Here is a 24,673-nt window from a genome sequence, read left to right on the forward strand (position 1 = left end):
CGAAAAAGTTGAGATAAAAATGAAAAATAATGAAGTCGGTGTCTTTAGATTAGAGCTATTTTATAATGATAACACGGGAACCAGTGTGTTTGGGTACCATAATACAGCTATGCAGGATGCACTCATGAGCGGAATATTTTCTTGATCTTAAAGGTCGGTAGTTAACAATTTTCCGATTCGTTATTTTTTTTCAAGACTTAAACAGATGCGGGGATGTGATGTGTGCGGTGAATGAGCTCTGTGATGGATCTCAAACAGAACACCAATGCGAGTGCTATCCAGGCACGGTGCGAAGTAACACAGACGATTTGTGTCGAGGTAAGGGGAATGCCTTTAGATTCAGAAATCGTATTGTGAGATAAACAATTGATATGTGTACAATTATATTCTGAGATGAGGCGTAAGATAAAGGTAGATTGTAGCATAGCAGGATACACTTTTACTGCCTTACATGAAGAGAGAGAGAAAAAAAGAATTATTTACATGATTAAGGATTACTCTAGGCTAAAAATAAAGGATTTGTACAAAAAACAAAAATGCGAGAAAAACAAAACACTGTTTTTTTTTAAATTGAACTCGGACAAGGAATTATGAAGTTATGAGAGATGTGGGTTGCTTCGAAGAAACAGTTCTTTATATGTCTTTATGAATACTGAACAAATTGATGATGTCAGAACCCCAATATTTTGTCTTTTATTGCATGAAATTATTTTTATTCTAATTCTGTTCTCTAAGAAGTAAAGATAGGGAATAGATTAACTGATTTAGTGCATGAGATATTCATTGATACAACTTATTCTATTATACGGGAGACAAATGAGTGAGAACATAAAATAAACATGATTTGATATAATCATATTTTTCTGAAGAAATGTGGGAATGTGACATACGGTAATTTTGATTTAATTTTCCTACTATTGCCTGATGATTTGTGATCTATTTATATGTAAATATTGTCAGTACCTCTTTAAGATATTAAGGAGAATTATTTTGACATTGAAGTAACAAGTTAATGTAATGATAGCATTTAGCAGTTATAGATCTGACAAGGTCTATTTTTTTCCGGAGTGGAGTTTAAAGAGCAATTTTGGAAACTTTTGTGTCAATTTTAGTTGCAAGGTTTGTTCCGAGCACAAGACCAGCACGAGTGTGTGAGTCGAGATGAATGTGGGCAATTTACCGTATTTTATTGTTTAAATGTTTTTTTAATACGGAAATAAAAAAACTACTAATTTCTACTTCCAGAACAACCTGACCAATTCCCCGTAGGTCTTTCGTCATCATGATTGAGCTTGACCACGCATGCTTGTTTGTGGTGGCTGCATTATGAGAAAGATCCATTGAGAAATCGCCAATCTGTGTTGGATATGTTGCTAATCATGCTAATGGTGCCGATTCTGATCAAAACGCCACACTTCAATTAAGTACATACAAAAGACAGAGCTTTATTACGAAGGGCATTACTAATAAATGTAAGATCAAGATGAAGGTAGATAGATTCTGGCTGCATTTCCGAAGTGGATTTTGCTGGTAGATTTGACGTATATCTGCGTCATTGTAGAGGTGTCGTGACTCAGTAGATAAGTCTTCAGACCCTGAACCACAGGGTCCGGGGTTCTAATCTCACCGTAATGATAATAATTAAACTTGCTTATAGAGCGCTTAATACTTACTTTGTCAGAGGTCTCTAAGCGCTCTGCAGTATATGCAGCATAAATACCCTGGCTTTAGCAATGCAGCTGTTACACGCGCTGCGTTTCAAGGAATAAATTCCTGCCAGGTACCCAATTTAGCACTTACGAAAATGGACATTATGGAAGGGGTAACGAATAAGCAACAATCTTAATCTGCAGAAGGGGTATATCAACGCTGCAGTGTTTAGTTACGTTTAGCGTACTGTAGTGACGTTTAGCGTACTGTAGTGACGTTTGAAATCACTTCGAAAATGCCCTTGTTTGTTCTCTTATCTCTCAGAATGAACACATAGGTGAGCTGTCACAGTATAAAACGCCTGACTTACTTTTTTTTTCTTTTTCAGCACCTTGTAACAATACGTGTGACTACAGTACAGAAATATGTGAGAACGAAGAGTGTATATGTAGACCGGGAACGCAGAGGGATTACCAAGGAATCTGCACAAGTAAATACATATTTAAAATCCCTTTATCAAGTATAAAACGCTAAAAGGGGAGTCACCCGTTTTTTGAAGTATAGTGGATATATTGAGAAAAAATATAATTAAATTTAAAGCAATATATACATATATATATATTGTGTAAAGAAATTAATGAAGAGAACATTGATAGGCGTAGCTTAAATCAAGGTTCCCCAGAGCTATCTACCCTTTGGAAAAATTGGTGATATATATACTGGTGGATTCAGGGGAGGGGCACAGCCGGCCCGTTCCCCCTATTTTGCTTGTCATTTTTTTTTTCGTGGACGAAAAACCCAATTTTGTTTACAACCCTTTTTTTTGGCTTGTCAATTTCTTCCACGGGAAAATGTGCCTACTTTTAAAAAATCCTGAATCCGCCCCTGATATATTATATATTCTTCCGGAATCGAACCCGGGCCCCGCCCATACATTGTAAGTAACGTGAATATTAATGTTCATTTAAAAAAAGAATGTTTACCTAAATTTGTTTATGATGTTCTCTGATGTTTTTCGGCCAAATATACTTTAATTGCCCGAATAAAAAAAAAATCGATTTTCTCGAAATGACCTCCCAATGACTATTTCATATAATATAAATATGTATATACATGTATATTCTATATATATATATATGTAAATAAATAAATATATATATATATATATATATATATATATTTACAATCTTTCATAAAGTCATTATTTCTCAAAGTTGCAACGAAATACTCATGATCATGTGCCCAATTTTCTTTATAAAGAACTTGTATAATCGGCTGTTATTATCTTTTACAGGTGTCTGGACATTTCGTTTTACTGTAAGAATATTTGAAATCAACGGAGAGGTAGCTACTTTTGACATCAGTCTCCTTGATCCATTCAGTAATAGCTACGCATCCTTATCTACATCGATTCAACAGAGTGTAAGTATACGAAAATGCACGTTAGCGCGTGCATGCAGGGCCAAATAATGAACGATGTGCGAGAAGAGCCAATGGATATACCGCAACGAGGTCCTCACGACCGAGTGCGGTATATCCATTTGGCGAGCCGAGCACAGAGTTCATTATTTAGGTCCTCTATGCACAATAATGCGTGCACTGTTTGATTTATACAACCCCATTCCTTCCCATGTTACTGAGTTGCCCCTGATGCTATATTTGATCTAAATTCTAGATTATTCTAGGCAATTCCAGACATCGCACTATCCTGCAATTTGACGTCAGACTGCAGGATAGCACATTTGGTATGACGTCAGAGTGCAGGATAGTGCTTTTTGGATGCAATAGTGCAATTCGCTAAATATCATGTGATCCGATTTGAACCAATCAGATTACAGAACATTCTTGGGAGTTGTATAATACGTAATGATATGCAACCTTCCTCTCTGATATTGAAATATACTAGATACAAGGTACAGGAAACAAGATTATTTGTAGCTCCTACACAGTGGAACTCATTTCCTCTGAAATCTCATTCATCTTGCAATTCATTTAAATCAACGCGAAAGACGCACCTGTATTCTGCAAATTGTAGTGTCGTTTGAGGGCGTCATGGTCCAGTGGTTATGACTCCCGTCTTCCGATCGGAGGGACATGGGTTCGATTCCCAGTCAATAAGAATACTTAACATTGTGACTTTGCTGTATACGATACAGTTCAATTGAAATACTTTGAAATTCAGAATAAGTAACTGTCATGTTCCATAATGATGCTAACAACAATGTGCCTCGGAAGGGATTATGTCTAGATGGTGCAACATAAATGCCTATCGTATTATTATTACTTTTATCATCCTTTCAGATGTACAACCTATTTCATCCTGCAACCAAGAGTGTGGTAACAACGACAATTGTATCTTATGCAAATGGGAGCAGTGCCTCTGGTGCAGACGGGAGTATTTATGCTGTTTATGACGTGCATTTCAACACATCACGGACATCATTAGATGTGCTAACAATGCTTCAAGAAGAGTTGATACGAAGCAACTATCTTCTCAATGCTGATGGCAATAATAATCTGTACTTAAGCCCAAGACCCCAGGATGCTGCTGACGTGAATGGTGAGGCATACGTGTGACCACGGCATACCTAAAGTCTTTTCCCAATACAGAGATGTTGTGGCTCAGTGGATTAGTCTCCAGACTTTGAATCACTGCGTCCTTTGGCAAAGCATTTATCTACATTTGCCACTTTCACCCAAGTGTAGTAAATAGGTGCCCGTTAGGAAGGAATTCCTTGAGTGCTATAGCGCCCGATCAGGGTAGCAGTGCTAAAGCCGGGGTAATAGCATGCAGCGCTTACACTGCAAAAAATCATGTGTTGATTTAACACCAGCCCGGAATCTATATATGTCCACACCAGATAAGTGTTAAACAACACCAGTTTCCTTTTGGTCTAACACCGGATAGTTTTTTTTTTGCATATTTGCATGGTAAAGTATCAGGTAAAACCTTGTAACCTTTTAATTTTCACCCAAAATTGCTTACAATTTACACAACACTTTTAGGCATTTTATGAACAAATCATACATGTTCATTTTTTCGTGTACACCATATCTCGGAAACACTCATGTGAAGCATTGTATACAATAGTGATCAGAGTTTCGCGAACTACACCAGGAAATTTGTATATTAAAAGTGTTCTGCCATGTTCTCGATATTTAATTGGGAAGTCAGGTGATAAAATATTACATTCAATAAAGTCTGTTTTTCTGGGCTCGCCGAATATTGGACTCTTTTTGTCTACATTTAACAATGAACACGGAGGAGTGCATTTTTTTTTGGGGGGGGGGGTTCACTAACTTTTAAGCACAACTGTAATTCTAAGAATCTCCCATCTTCAGTATTTTATAAGCTACTTAACATTAGAGCCACTTCTTTTACCAGGATTTTTCATCAGTCCCATTCAGATCATTTAATTGCAAGACAGATAAATCGACAGGGAAGTCGGTACCCCCCTAAAAAAGAGAAAAAACACGCTGAGCGGGATTCTTGCAGAAAGACAGGACATTTTTTTTGGGGGGGGATCCCACGTTACGATTGCAGGCTGAGGAAACAGTAATACAAACTTTGGTGCTCGAAATGTTTTGCTGATTTTGTATTGCATTGACCATGCGCTATCCAATGTTGGCCTCTAAATTAATTGTGTTATAATCGCCAAACGTTTTGTTGGGGACTTCAAGATATGATATTGAGTAAACACTTTGGTGAAAGAGAGACTTCTATGAATACATCACGTAAAAAACGGTATTTCGGTGTGGAAAAGGATACAAAATGCAATAGCGCCACCGATATTTACACTTATTATCACGACATGTTTTGTTTTCTAAAAAAGCAATTGACGAATGTTTGTTGGGAGAGGATGATTGTTCAGCTAATGCAAGGTGTACTGATCTGAACGATGCCGGTGGGTTCAGCTGTGCTTGCGATCCCGAATATGAAGACATCCTTCCTGAGCTACCAGGGAGACTATGCACCCTAAGTAAGTAGTAAAGTTCAGCAACCAAATCAATTTAACACAAACGTGTCGTATGGCAGGTGCATTTTAGATTAATCACTATGCTTGTCATTGAAATTGTCATTGAAAGAGTTGCGCCAACCTTTGTCGTAAGGTTCTGCGATGTACTTGAGAGGTACCAACATTTCCTCCTTTTCACGACTTGACATCTTGATTAACAGATAGTTGCTTTAGAGTGAGTTTTGATACCAGGGATGCATTAGTAAAGCTGTTCGTAAAGCTATTTTCACTCCCTGAACAAGTAAATGACGTACAAAGAAAATAGCAATAATAACAATAACAGTATGATAATGTTTATTATAAACAATCTATAATAATGAAATATAAAAAAATGTATACTGTATATATATATATATATATATATATATATATATATATATATATATATATATATATATATATCTTTCTCTCTCTCTCTATATACATGTATATATATTATTTGCTTATGTTCGGAATTCATGTGCATATACTAGTATTTTTGTATACAATTCTAACAACATATTGTTATCCTGGTTTTTACCGCAGTTGTCACGAATGGCACAAATTCGACCGATTTTACCACTACACTGCCCACCAACACTGTCTCGCCGTCATCTTCTGCATCACTCGGTAATTTACTTTTTTCGTAATTTTGTATCCATCGTGATATATATGATGTTTTTAGACCACGGGTCGGATGAATGAGAAATGTTTATCGCATAATTATGTGAGATTGTCAATGTGTGTCTGTGTATGTGGAAAGGGATCGAGATAGTGTTATGTAGTATGTAGAGAATGGTAGAGAGAGAGAGTGAGAGTGGGTGTGTGTGTGTATGTGTGAGGGGGGGGGGTAGGGGGATGGGTAGGAAGAGGGGACCCTAAGAGACGGTGGCCAAAATTGAGGACTCGGGTTCTATTCTAAAGTTGTGGTTCAACTATGGACTGCAAATTGTGATCAGAACAGGTTCAATTTTCAGCACACCAGGTGATCCATTCTTTCGTAACTCTGAGTATGATATCTTTGATAGTTTCTTTCACCATTAAACCATGATGTAAGCAAATGTAAATAAGTCAGAGTTCATACCTTACTGATATAAAACATATACATATACATTTTGACATTTTTTGCTGCCCTAATTTTTTGCTTAGCCACAGTTAGACCGTAGTCTAGATCAAATCCATCTCAAAGAAATGTTTATTGAATCAATAAAGAAATATGAGACAAGCATATTGCTGAAAATTCCATCAAAATCGGATGTAGAAAAAGAAAGTTAGGACATTTTAAAGTTTCTTACTATTTCTTTTTTTATTGTTTGAATCATACTTTTTTTTACAGATTTGACAATAATGACAAACTTGACTGACCCATAGAATGTTAAATAATGGTTATTCCACATGTTCAGGGAGAAATAAAACTTTTTTTTAACTGAATAATTGGGAGAAAATTAGAATATTTCATATTTCATATAATAAAATGCCCCCAAAAAGTGAGTGAGTGATGTCATTATTTCCCTCATTTGCATACTGACCGGGATGTGCGTAAAACTGTTTTGTAAAATTAAACGAAACTTAAAAATATCATAACTGTCTTATTTCAAATCCGATTTTGATGAAGTTTGTTTGTTAGATTTTTCTATTTTTATTAAAATAAACATTTTGTTTGGTTGGTTTTGTCCTTTAGCGTAGACTTTAGAAAACAGGTCGACGATTCTATGCTCCATTAAAATCTTTATTTATTACGATACATGTTTGTGCAGATGTAACCAGCGGCACAAATGGGACTGATTCCACCACTTCAGCGGTCAGCACCACTGTCTCATCATCGCAAACAAGTTCCACATCACTAGGTAAAATTTCGTTTAGCTTGGAAAATAAGGGAGGGTAAATAGGTGCTTCATGATATGTGTGGGTGTGGATGTGTTTGGGTGAGTGAGTGAGAGAGAGACGGAGGATGTAGGAGAGAAGGTACGATAGGATGAACACATGACCAGGGGAGTGTTTCACAAAGATTTAAGTATGACTTAGGCCCGAATTCACAAAGGTGGACTCTGCAAAATCCACGGATTTTAGAATCCGTGGATTTTTGAGTCCATGGATTCTGGAAAATCCACGGATTCTGCAGTTTGTGATTCACAAACAGTGGACTCAAAAATCCACGGATTCTACCAGACCCACGGTTGAGTCCATGGATTCAACCGTGGACTCAACCGAATCCACGGATTCAACCGTGGATTTTCAATCAAATTTAGGGATTTCCCCTTTTTGAGACTGCACTGCGCATGCTCAGTGTCATGAAAACAAACATCTGCGGCATATACACAATATACAAAAAATATTATTCTAAAATAAATGTTTGCTGGTACCCCCCCCCCCCATCTCCCAAGAATTATGTTTGCTGGCATTGATTGTTGTGTATCTTTACACACACACAAAAAAATAGAAGCACATCATCAGCTAGCTGCACCTGATCAACCATGGCCCTGAAGTGGCAAAAAGCAGAAATCCATTATTTAATCGAGTTAATCTCAGACAGGATAAGATATGTAACTGAGAAACCAATCACAATCCTTTTTACAGCAACCAATTCCACATCACTAAAGCACCACTGGATCCATCTTTAAGAACAAGGTAATCACTGATTGCCAATTCACTTTGAATCACGCCATGATCATGATACAATCAGGAAACTAATCATGAATAACGTTTTCAGACATTCCAATCATTTATACTTAAACATCATCACCTAATCTAAAATTTCACAGCATTATATTTGATTTTGACACACACAAAAAACATATCATCACCATGATCACTCTTATGAATGGGAATAACATCTGGAATAATTCAAAGCACAATCAATTCAATTTGATAACAGACAACAATTTAATATATTATTTTGTCACATTTTCCACACATGAATAACCACACTTTACATGATTATTTAACTATGACTACATAGATTATGACTGTTAAAATTAATTTCTCTGCAAGTCAAGTGATATGCATGTACATCATACTATCATGGAATACCATTAACCCTATACAGGCCTCGGAGCCCCCCCCCTCAATGATTTACGCAATATTTTCACAGAGCGAATTTTTTTTTATGTGCTCGCTGACTTTTACTTTCAAGTCTTGCGCAACTTATGAGACCAGTTTTACGCCACCCGGGTACGCGGTTCCAAAATTACGTAACATGTCAGACAAGAAATTGCTCACAAGCGTGATTTCGTGTACAAAATCAATGCAAATTATGTTGTCAACCAAAAATCATAAATGTATGATTATTTTTAGCTTTGCTGGTTTAAATGTATTTATTTTATGCTGTTTATGATCAGAAGAGTCCCCAACAAATTTCATTGAAAAAACAATGATATCAAATATGCATTACGTAAAATTGGGAGTTGGGAGAAATTAATTGCCAAATACAGATTTACAAACTTTTTTTGAGGGGTTTATGTTGTATCAACAGTACTGCAGATTATATTAAATACTCATAGATAAAGAAATAACAGAAGTTCTTGATTTGTTGATGTGGTTGGGAAAATTCATTTGAATATTGATATCATAAAAACTGTATATAGACATATCTATTCATAAATTAGGAATTATGTTGCAATGGATGACATTGTACTATAAAGACCAAGAAAAACAAATATAGTATACAGTACCTGACTCATTATCAATATTCATGAAAACTAGGGCAATACATTTTAAATGTCCAGCTCAGACGTCAGATAGGGGTAATACTATATTATATTTATGTTATTAATGTACTTATATTCATCACTCTGTATGATGATTAAGTATTTATTGAATATTGATACATGACTTCAGTATTATCAATTGAAAAATACACGAAGAGCATGACAGTAAGAAAGTGACTATTTATTTTTAAAGTAAACCTAGTTAGAAGGATTTGGTCTTTGTCTGGATAATTTTCACACTTAACTTAAAGATATATTGATATATCAAACACAATTATCGACAGACTCACTTAAATTCTTAGTCTGTAGCGTCTAATATCAAGATTAATGAATTTGTAAGGAAAATGCTCAAGAGCATATTTAAAGGACAAATAAGTACTGTACAGTACATTACAAAGAGAGGGTGCTAAATAAAACAATCTAAATGTCAATGCTTAAAAATAATCAATGACCGCTATTATACTTTAGTGACATTGGAATGATGATAGGAGTACAAGTCACATTATCAACCCTTTCCCAAAAGTTCAGACTGGCATAACAGAGTCTACATTTATATTACAAATGCAATCTGCACACTGACGGAATACCTGTTCTTCCGATTAAGGAAGTACAGGGCTTGTTCCCCACCAGGACTCCTAATGTAGACATGAGTCCCATCGATGACACCTATGACAACAGGTAGAGGTTCACTACATTCTGTATTCCTCCTCAGATCACCGTCAAGCGTGTTGATGAGATGGAGTGCAGTCTCTTTTGAGAAGCGATACCGCATTCGAAAGGCTTCATCCATGTACAACTCAAAAGGATTCATTCATTCCTGTAATCCTGTCAGGGTCTGGGCCTGTTGGCTACCTGCGTATACATGGAAAAAGAATTAGAGTAGACAAACATGAAAAAAAATGATAATTCAAGATTCCCTGAACAATAGGTAAGGTTTGCTAACATTCAGCCCCCACCCCCCTAGTCTTCTTAGGTACAGTATGGAAATAGCCCAGTCTATTTAGGATTAAGTTTGTTTTTCTTTTCCTAATTTTGTTTTTACATTAATATATGCATTGCATACATCAAGTCAAATGTTTCAAATAATCTGCTCCTTGAATTGCTGTACTCCTTTCATTCATTTTGACTCCATCCATTTTTAAATCTTGAAAATTGTCACTGCTTGTGCAAGTAGGAACGAAAATTTGCCATGTTGGTTTCATCACTAGTGCTTCAATCAGTATCTCCTCCATATAGAAACAAGTCATAATTTTATCAGTTATAAAAAAGGGAAATATTTTGCAATATTAAAACACTGCATCGGTTTACTGTTCAATTGAAACAAAGCTTACCTCTCTGAGGCTGTTGACACGATCAAGATGCATTAAATGAGCACGGTGATATTCTGCCATTTTTTGTTCTGCATAGAAAATGAAAATGACATAGGGTTAAGTTTCAATGGCAAAGAAAATAGTCATAAGAAAGATGAGCATGAGACTAGAATGAGATTCAGTCATCAGTCATTGAGATAACAGTTTGAGAATATTCTCTAAAATCTGTATTCTGAAAATTGTCTCATCTCTGTAAGGACATCCCCTATTTTATGACTGAAAACGCCATTTTTTTTCTTTGCTAAAATAAAAATACATGACTGCTCTCCCAAATTTATTTTCTTCGAAACGATTCATCATCTCAAATGAAATCTTCAAAATTGCTGAAAAGACTAGCCTGGACTCTGGAGGTTCCTGGAGAGTAAAAATCAGTCTAGGCATACGTATTCATAGCCGGCCCGTAGGCTTACTCATGACCATCATCATGACCATGGATAGTACCATGGACCTACTATGATAGTACTAACTGAACTTCTGTCAGTTCTGAATCTGATTATCATTCTGAGACTGAGTGCACCGTCAACCGTAGGCGTAGCGTAGTCGAGTACGGTAACTCGACTGATTTTTACTCTCCAGGAGCCTTCAGGCATGCAAGCTAGAGTAATATAGACCATGTAGATCTAAGAAAATCCAGCGACAGGGTCAAGGGGAATCAGAAATTTCGGAAGAACCGAGTGAAAAGGGGAACAAGTCAAGGGTCTAATCGTCTAACATCAACGAGTACGTCTAGCTGTGTCACATAGCTCGCGAAAGACCAACACAGAAATGCACTTATGGGGCTACACAAAACCATTTCCGCGAGAATTTTTTTCACTAACTCGACTCTCATGACCGTACCTATTTTATGACATAAATTCGGACATTACTTCACAAATCAATGCATAAAAAGTTACAAAAAATATTGCTCATCAAACAAATATGTCAAATTACTCACAATTTTCTCGGAGCTCGGTCCAGCATGTATTTTTTCCACCACTTTCACGTCCAGTCTTCCACCTTAAATTTTGCTGCAAAATTATCGTCCAGCGGTTGTTGTCTGCATGCACAAGATGTACCCAAATGCTGCGCTGTGATTGGCCAATTACGCCTAGAATCCACGGATTCTGTGGAGTCCACTGTTTCAGACCACCCCAAACAGTTGACTCGAAATCGTGACGTAATGGACTTGGTAGAATCCGTGGATTCGGTCGAGTCCACCTTTGTGAATCACAAAAGCGAATCCGTGGACTGTGGACTCAACAAAATCCGTGGATTAATCCGTGGATTTTGCAGAATCCACCTTTGTGAATTCGGGCCACAAATTCGGGCCTTAGAGTCGCACTTAAATGTCTAGTTGCGCGTAGTATAAAAGGCATGACAGCATTGGTCAGATCATGCCAAGAGGACGCGCACTGCGTAGTGATCAATAAGATTGCGTGTTGCATATCATGTACGCGTAGACATTTAAATCTTTGTGAACACCCGGCCCCACAGACTAGACGTGAATGGAAAGAGAATTTCTAAATCAGTGTTAGCTTGAAATATGATAAAGTACACGTTTATTGTTCACCAGGAATTCGGCGGATGACGTAATGATATCTACTGTAGATATTTAGATATTAAATTCAATGTCAGTTTCATTTAGTGTAGACCTTATTTGGCGAAATTGATAAGTAAAATACCATCCATGATAAATCCCCAATCAAATGCACACATACCCGCACACCCGCTCGTGCACTCCACTTTTATATCCAATATCATATACATATTCCATACATGCTTTACCCTTACACGTTCTCTATCTAACTTACATACCAAACCACGCACACAATCTCCTTCGCTCTAACCCCCAAATACAGTCAAATAAAATCCTTTTATAAATATTTTGAGGTTCGCGAACAGAATGCCAAATTATTACGATGTTTTATTGTGGAATCATGTTTGCTGAATGAAATATAATAACAACCGTGCTCTATTCTTTGTCTTTAATGCAGAAACTTGGCAGATTGTAGTAATTTCGATCGGATGTCTATCTGCAGGTCTCCTTCTTGCACTGTGTTGCTGCTGCCTATTCTTAATTCCTTTACGGCGTCGACGTTACATGAATCAGAAGCCAGAGGTATATTGAACATTTTATTTTAGGGTAGACGAGGAATGTGATGTCAGAAATATTTTGGATGCCTTGCCTACCTCCTACAGATAATCAAATACCATCCATTGTTCCCCTGGTAATACAAGATAAGTCTGACATGCAGTTCTTGAAAGTTTATCAGTCAATCTTTTCCATCAGGGCGGTCCATTTAAAAAAATTGAACGATTTGGGGGGACTTTTGTTCCTAAAGTTAGATGATCAACCAAAGTTGCAAATCCTCAGAACAAAACATGCAATTGACAACGAGATATTGCAAGGTTCGCTTAACCCCCCCCCCCCACCCCCCGTCTTTTGACGCATTTACATTTCTCCTTCGTTGGTAGTAAGGCGAGTTTGAAACAGTCATTTTAATGATTAAATCGCGATTTTATTTCATGTTTATGTTACTTTTTTACCAGGATAAACGTATAGAATTATATTGAATATTATATGTGTTTTCTACTTGCTATGTGACTACAGCATTAGCAGCTTCGTGCGATGGCGAGCCGTGTTTTGGCGACGAATTAATTCAAGGCAATATGATCTGAAATCTACCCCACTGGCTTCACAGATTATTCAAAGGTCAAGTCCACCTCAGAAAATTTTTGATTTGAATCAATAGAGAAAAATCAAACAAGCACAATGCTGAAGATTTCATCAAAATCCGATGTAAAATAAGAAAGTTATGACATTTTAAAGTTTCGCTTATTTTTAATAAAATTGTTATATGAACGAGCCAGTTATATCCAAATGAGAGTTGATGATGTCACTCAGACACTATTTCTTTTGTTTTTTATTGTTTAAATTATACAATATTTCAATTTTTACGAATTTGACGATTAGGACCTCCTTGCCTGAAGCACAAAATGTTAAAATAATGGAATTCCACGTGTTCAGGGAGGAATGAAACTTCATTTCACATGACAATGACGAGAAAATCAAAATATTTCATATTTCAAGCAATGAAAAACAAAAGAAATAGTAAGTGAATGACATCATCGACTCTCCCATTTGGATGTAGCTGGCTCGTTCATATAACTGTTTTTGTGAAATGAAGCGAAATTTTGAAATGTCATAACTTTCTTATTTTACATCCTATTTTGATGAAATTTTCAGTATTATGCTTGTTGAATTTTTCTGTTTTTATTCAAATCAAGTTTTAGTTGGGGTGGACTTGTCCTTTAATAAATGGAAGCCACAAGCCTTAGGTATTAGTTGTATTAATTGTATACCGTTGGTCTGTTATTTTTTCTTCTCAGGAATCAATGATATATAACTACGCAAACCATCAAATGATCGAGCCGGCTGCGTTCTTTGCCCGAATATACGAAGGATCCTTAAATGAAACATCAGACTTCCCAAGCGTCCGAACAAGAAGTAGCAGACCATTTTCAGAATCCGTGGTTTCTAATCCTATAGCTGTAGCTGAACCGTTATCATCCCATGATCCTCTAGTGTATGACGTCACTGAGAGGGATTATATCACGGAGAGTGTGCGCCACTATGCAGTTGATCCAAGGGAGACGTCCATAAGGGAAAGTTTTAAGCGGGTTCTAAATGATGTTTTAGCGAGGGGCCCTCCGGATCAGAGAGGCCCGCGTGCCAGGGTTCCCGATCATTTAGCGGTGAGTATCTAGTAATAGAACAAATTTGGTGCGTAATATCATTCCTGAAAAAGAAAAATGTTCTTTAAAATAATGTTTAATGATTGTTCAAATAAAGTGAAAACTGTTTTCTTAGAATCAGCTTGCAAGCTAATATCATACTAAAAAAATCGTAATCGAATGAAATTATGTATACAATACTAGTCAATCTAACTTGTCTCGCTGATGTGTTTTTTACGTTTTCGAGAAACAGAATTAAGTTAACCTTACGATAATGTTGATGAAATGATCTTCTCCTAAATCTCTTTCAGGCATTCTTGGAGGAAAGTAGATCATCACCAATAAACGATGGAATTATCAACAATACCTTCGATGATGTCGAATCACCGCCACAGGGTAGAAAACCAATCACCCCGAATATGTTCTTTGCAAGAATGATTGATGGTTCCGAGTCATAACGGTTGCAGCACGCATTGAGCTACATGTATGTGGAACATGATGCGAAGGAAATGTATTATTTAAACATGTGAAAATAAATTGTTCGTTTTAAAATGGCTGAGTAGAATGAAGGGAAAATGTAGCTTCTCGAATTTTATCGTAATAACAACAGATACCTCATCTATCTGATGTGTTGGAATAATGAAAAATAAAATCGATATTATAGTACTAGAAACATGTAAAATTATCCTAAATTCTTATTTCATTTTCTTTAAGATACATGTATCATGTAAGCTGTATAAAAATATGTATTATATAAATTTCCCTATTTATTCGGACTTGAATTTTTTTGTTTTTGCTTTGTTATTAAACAAACAGGGTAGTTGCGTCTGTCCTCAATAGTACGATTAATATTATGTGATCTATGTTAGAAAAAAAGTATGTATATTACTTCTTACGCAGAATACCGTTTCGTTAATATTTTTTTCATATCACACTATGTTTAAATATGTCATATATTGCGTTTTCCATGAAGTTGAAATAATATTGATCACATAAATTACTACGAATGCGAAATTGAAGAAATAATTATGCATGTGGTATCTATGAAAACGCAGTAAGTAAAATGCAAAATTAAAAGAAACATCGAGAATGTAATGGAGCAGGATGTTTGTTTTTCTTTTTAAGAAACCTTTTTCGTGTTTAAATGGGTTTATTTTGGTTGATTTTAAAAGCTGCGAAAGGACCTGTCGAATTCTGTTTCAGTACTATAGACACGAAATATCTTGGCTTTTTCGTATGCCAACTTTCGACGTAGGGTGTGCGTTTATATGCATCTTTCGAATCATCCAACATGGGCGCGAATCCTTTTTCGTGTTTATACAGATAATTCAAATATAAAATCTTATTGGCTGATACGCCGTGTCTATGCATAATTAAGAAACTGAAGATGTCCTCTCGCATCAACCGGATTTTGCCAGAATGAGCTCGACGGGTGCATGTGGATTCTTTATATAAACATGGAAACAGGCGTGATATGAAAGCAGATGAGGGTAATTTTGTGCTATGCTGCGAAAATTCCTTATATCAAATACCGCTAATTCATTGAATAGTTTTTACTTACGCATTCTCGGCCAAAACTTCTGATAAGATATAAGGATGTAGATTTGTTTCATACATCGATCGAATTCAGGCACTGTACAGATACACTGGATGAATCCCATTCACTTAAATCTTTATCATGTTTATGATTTTCAATGTGTCACGGTCTTTGATTTTATTAATATATTATTTGATCATCTTTGTTAAATTTATGTTATTTATCCTAGTCTTTATAATTTAATGTTATATTTGGAATTCCAGTGCCGTTTAGAACGGTATAACGAAGACATATCCCTAATCGTTTTCTTACTGATGCTTAATGACAACGGCAAATTGACAGTTCGTATGACGTCACTAAGCGAAGTTTTCAAAGGTTGTAATACACTTTATTTGTTAAAGAGCTATTCCCAGTCAATACCGTCAATGCTATGTTATTTCATATTTTTTAGTATGCAGATTTCTTTTACAATATAAAAAATCATTGGAAATTAAAACTGAATATGGGTGGCGCTTATTATGCTACTTCTCCATTAATAAAATGTTTAGGATGTTTAAATACTGGACGATATTGACCCATGAACACGATGTGTGCGAGAAGCAGGATACATGTATACGAATTTGATAACGTCACGGGTGGGTAAAAATCATTAATAAAATGAACAGCATTAGTTAACCGAAGATATTATTTTTTTAGTATTTCAATATATTATGACGTAATAATAATTATAATAGCAATAATAATCCGCTTTTATATAGCTTAATACATCGGAACAACGTGTCGAAACGCTCTGAAGATATATTATTACCCCGGTCATCGGATTCAATCAGTCATCCCCGCACACAATGTGTGCACATCCTCCACTCCCTGGGGAGTATTCCAGTCAGTCGCCGGTTGGGTGCACCCAATACTGGACAAGCTACAATTACTTTCACATCCTACCGGATACCCATTTAGCACCTGGGTCGAGAGTGGCAAAGTGTGGATTAACGCCTTGCCACAGGACGCCAGACCGCGAACACACTACCCTTTGTTTACAAGGCGAGAGTCAGTACAGTAAATAGTGAGGAAGGTGATTTTTTTTACCATGGCCTGCATGTCTCTTTCAATGGAATCACACGCCAAATTGGCACTACAATGGATTTCATTTTTTTTTTCTGTTGATATTTCAAAACCCTGGAGGTAAATTTGTTCAAGTCCTAATGCAGATCACAGAATCTGAGTTGAAAAGTTCCTGCTAAGCTGAAATTGAGTATCGCGAATACGACAGTGCGCCATCTGTTGTTAACTTACAAAACCGAAAAGATTTCAAGGAAATAAATGTAGATAAAAAATATATTATAATTGTACATGGCTATGTTTTTAAATGAAAAAAATAAACAATAATATCAAGCACATCTTGTGTCTTTGATAGATAACCGTGGTTAGTGCCAGTGTTTCCACTGTTCAAAATGTGTTCTTTCTGTTTGTGTAGCACAAACTTGAATCCTTGTTTTCTCCTATTTTATAAGCTCTCGCTGAATACCTTCTGCATGCAATCAAACACTTGTGTGGGGTTTTCTGACTAATTTTGTTAAGTAATGTAAAAAATTAGGATATCCTCGTTTAAGATCAATAAGCATCTCAAAATTCCATCGGCAATTTATTGATGGTTTTGGTCTTGGGGTGGCATTCCACATACGTACATATCATTGGCGCCTCGTTAGCATGGTTAGGGGGTATAGTGGTTAGTCTAGTGGTTCTGACTCTCGCCTTTTAAACAGAGGGTCGTGGGTTCGAATCCTAGCCATGGCGCGTTTTCCTTCAGCAAGAAATTTATCCACATTGTGCTGCATTCGACCCAGGTGAGGTGAATGGGTACCCGGCAGGATTATTTCCTTGAATGCACTGAGCGCCGGTGATGGTAGCTCGAGCTAAAGCCAGGGTAATAATAGCAGCGCTTTTTATCCTCAGGCAAAAATGCTTTATAAATTCAGCTATTATTATATACTGTTGTGGAAGCGCCGTGGTGTAGCGGTTCTGACTCTCGCCTTGTAGTCAGAGGGTCGTGTGTTCGAATCCCACCATGGCCTTGCGCCCTTTGGCAAGGCGTCAATCCACACTTTGCCACTCTCACCCAGGTGCTAAATTGGGTACCGGTAGGACACAACCGTCATTGTGGTTGGTTTAGCAAGTTTGCGCCTCACAGGCTGCTTGGAATGCTATGAATCCAGTGACCGGGTAATAATAATTGTAAAGCGCTTTGAACAGTCGTAGATTGATAAAGCGCTATATAAATGCCAATTATTATTATTATTAATTATTATAAATGACAGAAAAAAAATATACAAAATTTATAGAAACATGCAAGAGCCATTGATTTTGCATGCAAAGGGAGATGCTATTTTTCATGTGCATCCCAAATGTGTAATATCAAGAAAGATTAAATGAAGGGTTTTTAACAAGATTGTGTAAAAACAATTGTTAATCCGAAGTATGACCGTACATTCACATTTGATTATGATTTCATAAAAAACAAGAACAATAACTTTCTGTAGTCAGAGGAATTCATTTATAATTTCATGATTCATTTAATATATAATAAAGAGTTTCAACCTTATTTATGTTTTTCAAACATTACAGAACAAAAATAGTATAAAGTAAGTTAACAGATGATATAAAACAAGAGTAACAGGAGTGGTATACAATATATAAAGAAAAACAATACATGGAACCTTATCGAAACATAGCTTGTGGGATTAAGGCCCCTATGATATTCGATAAGAATTAAACTGTTTCAGTGTAATAAAATGCAGTAATATAAATATGTATAAAAACACTTAAGTATGGTGTATATGTACCGATAAAACAGAATAAAACCTTGGAAATGAATGGGGAACAAAGGAATAAAAAGAGAGATGGAGAAAGAGAAAATAGAAATAAGAGCATGAGTAATATCTTGGACAATAAGAATAAACTGGAGGAGGAGGTTAGAAAAAGAGGAAGAAGGAGGAGGAGGGGGAGAAATAAGCACAATAAGGAGTAGGAGAAGAAATAGAGGAGGAGGAAGAAGAAACAGAAGAAAAAGATGAAGAAAATGATGATGAAGGAGGAGGAGAAAGGGAAGAAGGAGGAGCAGAAGGAGAAGAGGAGGAGGAAGAAGAAAAAGATAAATAAGAAAGGTGACTAATCAGGGGACTGGGAGAGGAAGGCATGAGGTATTTAGTCTTCATTATTCAACGCATGAACTCGTAAAGAAGCTTAAATTGATTACAAACATATTCTTTAAAAACCTTTCCCATGTTTAAAACGTCGATTGAAAAAAGATCTTTAGTTTGTACTTTAAAACTTGACATGAAAAGATGGGATATGAATGTCAAGGATCTAACGGCATGTTTCTATTCTCGGACACTAGAAAAATATTATAATAATTCCGATTTATGTTAGTAACCTAGTTTATATATCTTAATGGAAATATAAATGAAGGTATAAAAGTATAAAGCGAACAATATTATTGCGAGAGATAGGAATTTGTTGTTATGAGAGAGAACAATTTTTTGAAAGAGAGAAAGAGAGAGTGCGTGTGTGTTTGTGTGTCGGGGAGGGTGACGGTGCATGTGCGCGTGTACATTGCGTATGTCAGGGTGTGTGTGTATGTGAATGAGGGTGTGTCTGTGGGTTAGGAAGGCTGAAGCAAGAAAGGGATATAGAAAGAAACTGGAGATGCTTCGGCGTTAAACATGTGGTTTATAAAGCCCCAAGTACACTCTGTAGAATGCTCAAGGCGCATAAAAAAACTAAAAAGAAAGGTTGAAGGAAAATTTTGAAGGACTCAACAGAGATACAATTTTTCATGTCTTCAGGAAGTCTGTTTCATATATGGGCCCCGCCTGAGCAAAGGATCTTTCCCGCAAGTTTTTGAAACTTTTTGCGACCACAAGCAGACGCGATGTTGAAGAGCGTAGAGACCTGGTGCAAAGGAAGATGGGGCCCGTTCCAGAAAGAGTTGCGTTTCAATGCAAGCCAAAAAATCAATCGCAAGTCCCAAATGCGCGCTGTGGATTGGTTGAAAATCAAGTTGCTCATGAGTTTCAGAGTCGCAATTGATTGCAACTCTTTCTGCTACGGGCCCCAGATTGGGGAGCTGATCCATGAATGCAATGAGTGACAAGCAACAAGATCTTAAAAGTCATCAGATCCTTGATAGGGAGACAGTGCAGTTCAGAAGTGGGGTAATATGTAAGAATCTGTTTAACAACGTGGCAATACGAGCTGCAGCATTTTGAAGATTTTAGAAACAGAGAATAACTGCCATAATAAAGCAGTTCGGTTGCAGGAATTTGGTTGTAAACTATCTTAATAAATCATTAAATCGGTACATTTATGTTATTAAAGAGTGTAACAAGTCTTAGCCAATTGTGTTCTGTGATTAAGAAGTTTGCATGTTGTCCCCACTCAATCAATCCTCTTGCCGCAATGCTCGCGAAGAAAAAGTCCAAGCATTTACATGTTTGCTAAATGGGAGTTTCTTATGAAACACAAAGGCGTATTTTTTTGGTAAAAGGGTATACCACGGGCGTACTGCGCTGCAAAATATTAGTTCATCTATTATTCGTTCTGTCTGTTTTCTAGTCTTTGACATTTGAATATTTGAACAAATGCTATGATATATGAATAACAAATTTGTGTTGTGGTAATCTTTAGCCCCTTTTCAGAATCCTGGATTGCCAAGTCTTGAATCATGTTTTCTTCTGGTTTTCAGTGGGTTTAGGGCTCTTGATGACGTAAAGAAGAACCCTTGTGAACTCAACAATATAATTTTCCCTTATTATTTGTATATGAAGCTGAAATCGGATGTTTAATCCTCAAACGAAGACGGTATACTCTTTACCTATAAATGAAATGTAAAAATACTCCTTTTGCAGAATTGAAATCGACAGTCAGATATGATTATAATGAGGTCCTGCTGATTTCTGAGTCAATTATGACCATTGTTATCATCGTTGATCGTTGTCGTTATCATTGTCACTTTTTTTCATTATTATAATTACTAGAAGTAGGATTATTTTCTTTTCATCCAACATGAGCTAAAAGGAGTATTGGTTTTATTACCATTATCAATATTGCCATAATCATTATCATCGTCATCACAATCAATATTGGATTTGAAACCCAAGATTACCATTTAGTTCTTTAAAAAGATATCGAAACTGTACGTGATTGATTCGTTTTTTTCATATTTTATTATGAAAAAATAACAAAACAGTACATGTAATAACAGAATAAACTACAAGTTACATATACATTATTATTCCAATACAATTGCAATTATTTACAAAGAAAAAAAAGAAAAGAAACCGTAATATTATTTTCATTAAATGAGTCATATAATATCATCTCAAACTTTTATCAATCAAATTTTTAGATTCATACCGTCTTTACACGCTGTCCCGGCTTGCAGATCAGACGCAGGGCAAAAACACCGATTGGGGGATAATGTTTTGAATAATATCTTTAAAAGGCGCGGTGATAATTACCGCGGTGATAATTGACTTCGTGTTTACACGTAAAAAAAATCCCGCGTCTGCCCCGGCTCGCGGGTCTGATTCTACTAACTTGGCGGAGCAAAATTTCTGCGTCTGCCACGCGAGCCGGAGCAAGTTAACACGCATTAAAAGTCTGAAGCGGGAGCCGGTGCAGCGTGTAAACACTGTATTAAAAGAGTCTTTTAAAAAGATTGACCCCAAAAATTAGACAATACAGACCAAAAATCAGTTTGATCAAAAAAGCAATTGAGGTAACCAAATCTTTGGAACTAAATTTGTATAGAAGAAATTATTTAAGTTTGATTTCAAACAAATTAGTGGATTCCTAATTGTTTTAATATTTATTTATATGTACAGTATTTCATTTTCATTTTTTATTGCAGGAGGCATTCTTAATCTATTTAAGGATTTTTTTCATAAAAAATAACATGAGTGGAAAAACAAAATTCAATTTAAAAATAGGTCTACTTTGAAAGAATTCATTCATACTTTGTTCAGAAGTGGTAATTTAGTATCCCATGTCGCTCAAAATCAGGTGTCAAAGGTCACTATTTTTTTAGAACGTTCTGTTTTCTAATAACCCCCTTATCTTTTTACTTTCCACCACCATCTCCTCAAATGACCCCTTTATCACCTCTTTTCTATTCCTATAAAGTATTTAGGTTGTTGAATGAACATCATAGGTTACATAAAGTATGTAAAATGACCCTATGAAAAAAAGAAGCACGCCTCCTCCCTTCGTAAAAGAGGTCGTTTTGTCATCTTGTAATGTAAATACCCTTTTTCTTTGCAGTGAAGCAATTATTATTGACGAAAGCTTACCCGTTTCTGAATGACCGGCACAAACATATTATTTGCTTATCGGGTGTAGCTTGGTGTGTGTAGGGCAAATTTTCATACCATGCAATACAATAATTACTGTTTCACAAATTTGTTATGAATATTTTTGGGAGTCGGGTGTTTATTCAAAGGCTGTTATTCCAAGGCTTCACTACATGTCGATTTGCAATCTGAAATATGTATATAAACGCATGCAATCCCATATATGACGACGCAAAATAATTCGGGTCGTTAAGAGGCGCAATGAAACATAATTTGAGTATTTATAAAGCAAAATGCCTAGTTAGGAAGCAATGAACATGCATGAAACTGTAATATTCTGATTGTTTACAGCATTTCAGACGCGAAGTGCCGCTCTTGTGCTCCAAAGATGATAAAATTGTGAGTAATTTTTGAGTGATAGCGGTCTTGGGGGCTTGCCAACAAAATATTTTGTGTCCCCAATCAGTATTGTGCAATCCTAAATCGTGCCACTTGCTTTTCGAACAGGAAATTGTAATAATTCTATCAGACGCAATTGCTCGCATAAGAAAAACTGGGATATTACTACTAGTATTACTACTGGTACTAACATAATATGTTATAAGTTATTTGAAATCCTCTTATCTCGTTGGCTGACAGCCGATCAGTCAATGAAACCCACTGACAAAACTCTTTATGAAGCACTCCTAAAGTCCGAGGAGTCGACATTTTTTAACCATTTTTTTATGTATTAAGTCTTTTTCATCTTACCAATTCCTTTTAGGTTTTTATATTTTTATTCTTATTGCGCAATAATATTGTAAACAACGATCACATATACTAAAAATGAAGACTCAAATATTCAAAAATAAAAAAACTGATTTGCTAATTATTTCTTTAAAACCAATGATTCTGGATTTTCGTTTCTATTTATTCATTTAGTAGAAAGTGAAAGATCAAATAACGAACAGAACTAAATAGCCCATAAAATCACATAATTCAAAATGTTTATTGATTGATGAGGTAAAGATTATTAGGTTAGATTATGAGGCATTATCGAACGTCGTTTGAAGTCACGGACTACTGTTTGCCCTATCCAAAGTTTTCATAACTTTGCAGTGAGTCCATCTATTTTAGACAGCGGCTTGCTTTTAAGAGACGGTGACTAAAAAGAATCGCATCTAGAGTACTTATTGCTCAAAGTTAAACATTGTGTCTGATACACAATTCCATGCATCATGAATGTATGAATATACTGTAAGCTCTGCAGCTCTCGTCAAATATTTATTTTACATAATTTCGGTAAAAGTAATAAAATGGAATTATTGGTTATCATCGCTATCCTTAAAGAATAAGCAGTGAATTCAAGCTAGTAGAATAAGTAGATGTAGCAGTAGCAAGAGGGGAAGTATTAGCATGATTAGTACTTGCAACAGCTGGAGCAGATGATAGGGACAGAAGTGGGAATGGTAGTATCAGTAGTTGAAGTAGTTGCAACAGTAGCAGCAGCACCAGCAGCAGCAATATTAGTATCAACCATGTAAACAGTAGTAGTTGAAGGAGTAGTCGTAGAAGTAGTAGTACAGTCGTTGGAGAAGTTGTAGTAGTATAGTAAATACATGTAGTAGGAGTAGTAGTAGTAGTAGGAATAGTAGTAGTAGTAGTAGCAGTAGTAGTAGTAGTAGTAGTAATAGTAGTAGTAGTAGTAGTAGTAGTAGTAGTAGTAGTAGTAGTAGTAGTAGTAGTAGTAGTAATAGTAGCAGTAGTAGTAGTAGTAGTAGTAGTAGTAGTAGTAGTAGTAGTAGTAGTAGTAGTAGTAGTAGTAGTAGTAATAAAAGTAGTCTCTGAAAAGTCTATAATGGGAGACTGTTATTTTGTCTGACAATAGTTGGAAAATTCAAAGGCGACGCCATTGATAAACGAACAATGCAATACAGACTTTTAGAATCTATAGTAAACTATTGATTTATCAATCGCCATAACGAATCATCATTTACCAACATATACGCCGTTGGTCCAGAAAGGATGGGAGGGGGCTATTAAACAGGTCACTAAAACCACTATCATCGGCCACGTTTGGAGAGGAAATAAACACCATCTGAACTTTAATTTTTCGCTCGAATGGGATTCAGAGCAACGCCTATTTACTGTCATCAGAAAAAAGCTTTCATTATGTAGACTTTGCTTGTTTGCCCATCATTTTAAATCAAATTTACCCAGAGTATACCATAGCGCTTATGTTTGGAAATGAAATGCAGGATTGGGGATACGCATCGCTATCCGACCACAAGAGTTTGGTCGTTTTTGCACTGAAAGCTAGATTGACGTAGGTTTTAACCAGTCTCCTAATTTGACATTCCTTGTGGGAAGAATC

The 24,673-nt window shown here is 36.1% G+C and overlaps 2 protein-coding genes and 1 long non-coding RNA gene across 3 annotated transcripts in view; 2 read left to right on the forward strand and 1 right to left on the reverse strand.

The window, feature by feature from the left end:
* Window positions 1-3,120, forward strand: part of LOC121427868 (mucin-16-like) — a 42,451-nt gene extending 39,331 nt beyond the window's left edge. The window contains exons 5-7 of the mRNA XM_041624440.1: window positions 196-318; window positions 2,039-2,140; window positions 2,945-3,120. Coding sequence (XP_041480374.1) covers window positions 196-318; window positions 2,039-2,140; window positions 2,945-3,120 — 401 coding nt within the window. The remainder of the gene's footprint in view (window positions 1-195; window positions 319-2,038; window positions 2,141-2,944) is intronic.
* On the forward strand, window positions 2,955-15,701 carry LOC121428091. The gene is made up of 8 exons (XM_041624675.1): window positions 2,955-3,072; window positions 3,952-4,210; window positions 5,484-5,630; window positions 6,192-6,275; window positions 7,403-7,492; window positions 12,696-12,820; window positions 14,092-14,457; window positions 14,748-15,701. The coding sequence occupies exons 2-8, from the start codon at window positions 3,952-3,954 to the stop codon at window positions 14,892-14,894; spliced, it is 1,218 nt and encodes a 405-aa protein (XP_041480609.1). The 5' UTR covers window positions 2,955-3,072; the 3' UTR covers window positions 14,895-15,701.
* On the reverse strand, window positions 9,029-12,011 carry LOC121428092. Its single transcript, XR_005971734.1, has 3 exons — window positions 11,657-12,011; window positions 10,684-10,751; window positions 9,029-10,204 (listed from the first exon to the last, which is right to left on the reverse strand). It is a non-coding gene; the product is annotated as an uncharacterized LOC121428092 (long non-coding RNA).
* Window positions 15,702-24,673: the final 8,972 nt, after the last annotated feature.

Source organism: Lytechinus variegatus, chromosome 14 (genome assembly GCF_018143015.1).
Source record: "Lytechinus variegatus isolate NC3 chromosome 14, Lvar_3.0, whole genome shotgun sequence".
In the NCBI taxonomy this organism is placed as follows: domain Eukaryota; kingdom Metazoa; phylum Echinodermata; class Echinoidea; order Temnopleuroida; family Toxopneustidae; genus Lytechinus; species Lytechinus variegatus.